Raw genomic sequence first — 1,056 nt, 5'->3', positions numbered from 1 at the left:
TTGTGTGACGCCCGCCTTCCAATCTGCCACGCAAGGGAGGTGCTTCAAAGCGATGTCTGCCCTATTTCGGCCTGGTTTTCGGATTCTGTCGAGATCTTTTTCTGATTCCCTCCCTTGCGCATACCACCCGGTGGACAGGACGGACTGTTGGATCGCGATTAAAGGCCTCGTTTACAATGTGACGCCCTACCTGAAAGAGCACCCGGGAGGTGTGGGTGCCATCGTCATGAACGGAGGAAAAGACGCCACGGAGGACTTTGAGGTAGGCAGGAGTATCTTCGGGTTTAGAATTTTGAAAATTTGAAAGATGGGGCGTTTGACTTGCGTGGGAAATCCGTAGCAGAAGCCGTGGGGTGTGGCGGACCCCGTCTGGCTTTGGAGTGGATCCAGCGGGCTTGTCTCATTTCCCCCAGTCCCGTGTATGCTCATAAATCAACCCTTGACGTCCCCCTTCCTCCATGATGTTTTGCTTGCCCTCTCTCCTCGCCCACCATCATGGTCTCACTTTTACAGCGCATACATTTCGTATACCTTGTCTATACATTCATACATTTCGTATACCTCGTCTATACATGTATACATTTCGTATACCTTGTATATACATTCATACATTTCGTATAACTTGTCTCACCCCAACTTAGGCAATCCATTCCCGGACGGCGTGGCGCATGCTGGACAAGTACCTGGTGGGCGTCTTGAGCCCGTCCTCCCCCGGCACCTCCTCCCCGCCCTCCCTCCGCACCAGCGGGGGCGCCCCCGCCTCCATCCCCGCGGCGAAAGTAGCGCTGCAAGGAAAAGGAAAAAAACTGAAATGCAAGCTCCTTGAGAAAGAGTACGCAGCTCCAGACGTGCTCCGCCTGAAATTTGCCCTGCCCCACGGGAACGCCACCTTAGGTCTGCCCGTGGGGATGCACCTGGGGCTGTCGGCGATGGTGGAGGGGAAACGGGTGATGAGGCAGTACACGCCTGTCTCCAAGGGAGATGCCAAGGGTCACGTGGAACTCCTGGTTAAGGTAGGTACAAGGTGGGGGGTGGCGTGGGTGGTGGAGGGAGGGA

At 55.4% G+C, this 1,056-nt stretch overlaps 1 protein-coding gene across 1 annotated transcript in view; it reads left to right on the top strand.

Annotated features, from left to right (window-relative positions):
• Nucleotides 1-226: 226 nt before the first annotated feature.
• The window catches only part of NIRB (NAD(P)H nitrate reductase), a gene marked incomplete at both ends in the record, with an annotated part of 2,967 nt that continues 2,137 nt past the window's right edge, over nt 227-1,056 (top strand). Inside the window, 2 exons of the mRNA XM_005854584.1 lie at nt 227-262; nt 642-1,013. Of these exons, the coding sequence (XP_005854646.1) occupies nt 227-262; nt 642-1,013 (408 nt within the window). The remainder of the gene's footprint in view (nt 263-641; nt 1,014-1,056) is intronic.

Source organism: Nannochloropsis gaditana (assembly GCF_000240725.1).
Source record: "Nannochloropsis gaditana CCMP526 unplaced genomic scaffold scaffold454, whole genome shotgun sequence".
In the NCBI taxonomy this organism is placed as follows: domain Eukaryota; class Eustigmatophyceae; order Eustigmatales; family Monodopsidaceae; genus Microchloropsis; species Microchloropsis gaditana.
The sequence above is the reverse complement of the archived record's forward strand: the minus strand, read 5'-3'. Positions and strand labels throughout refer to the sequence as shown.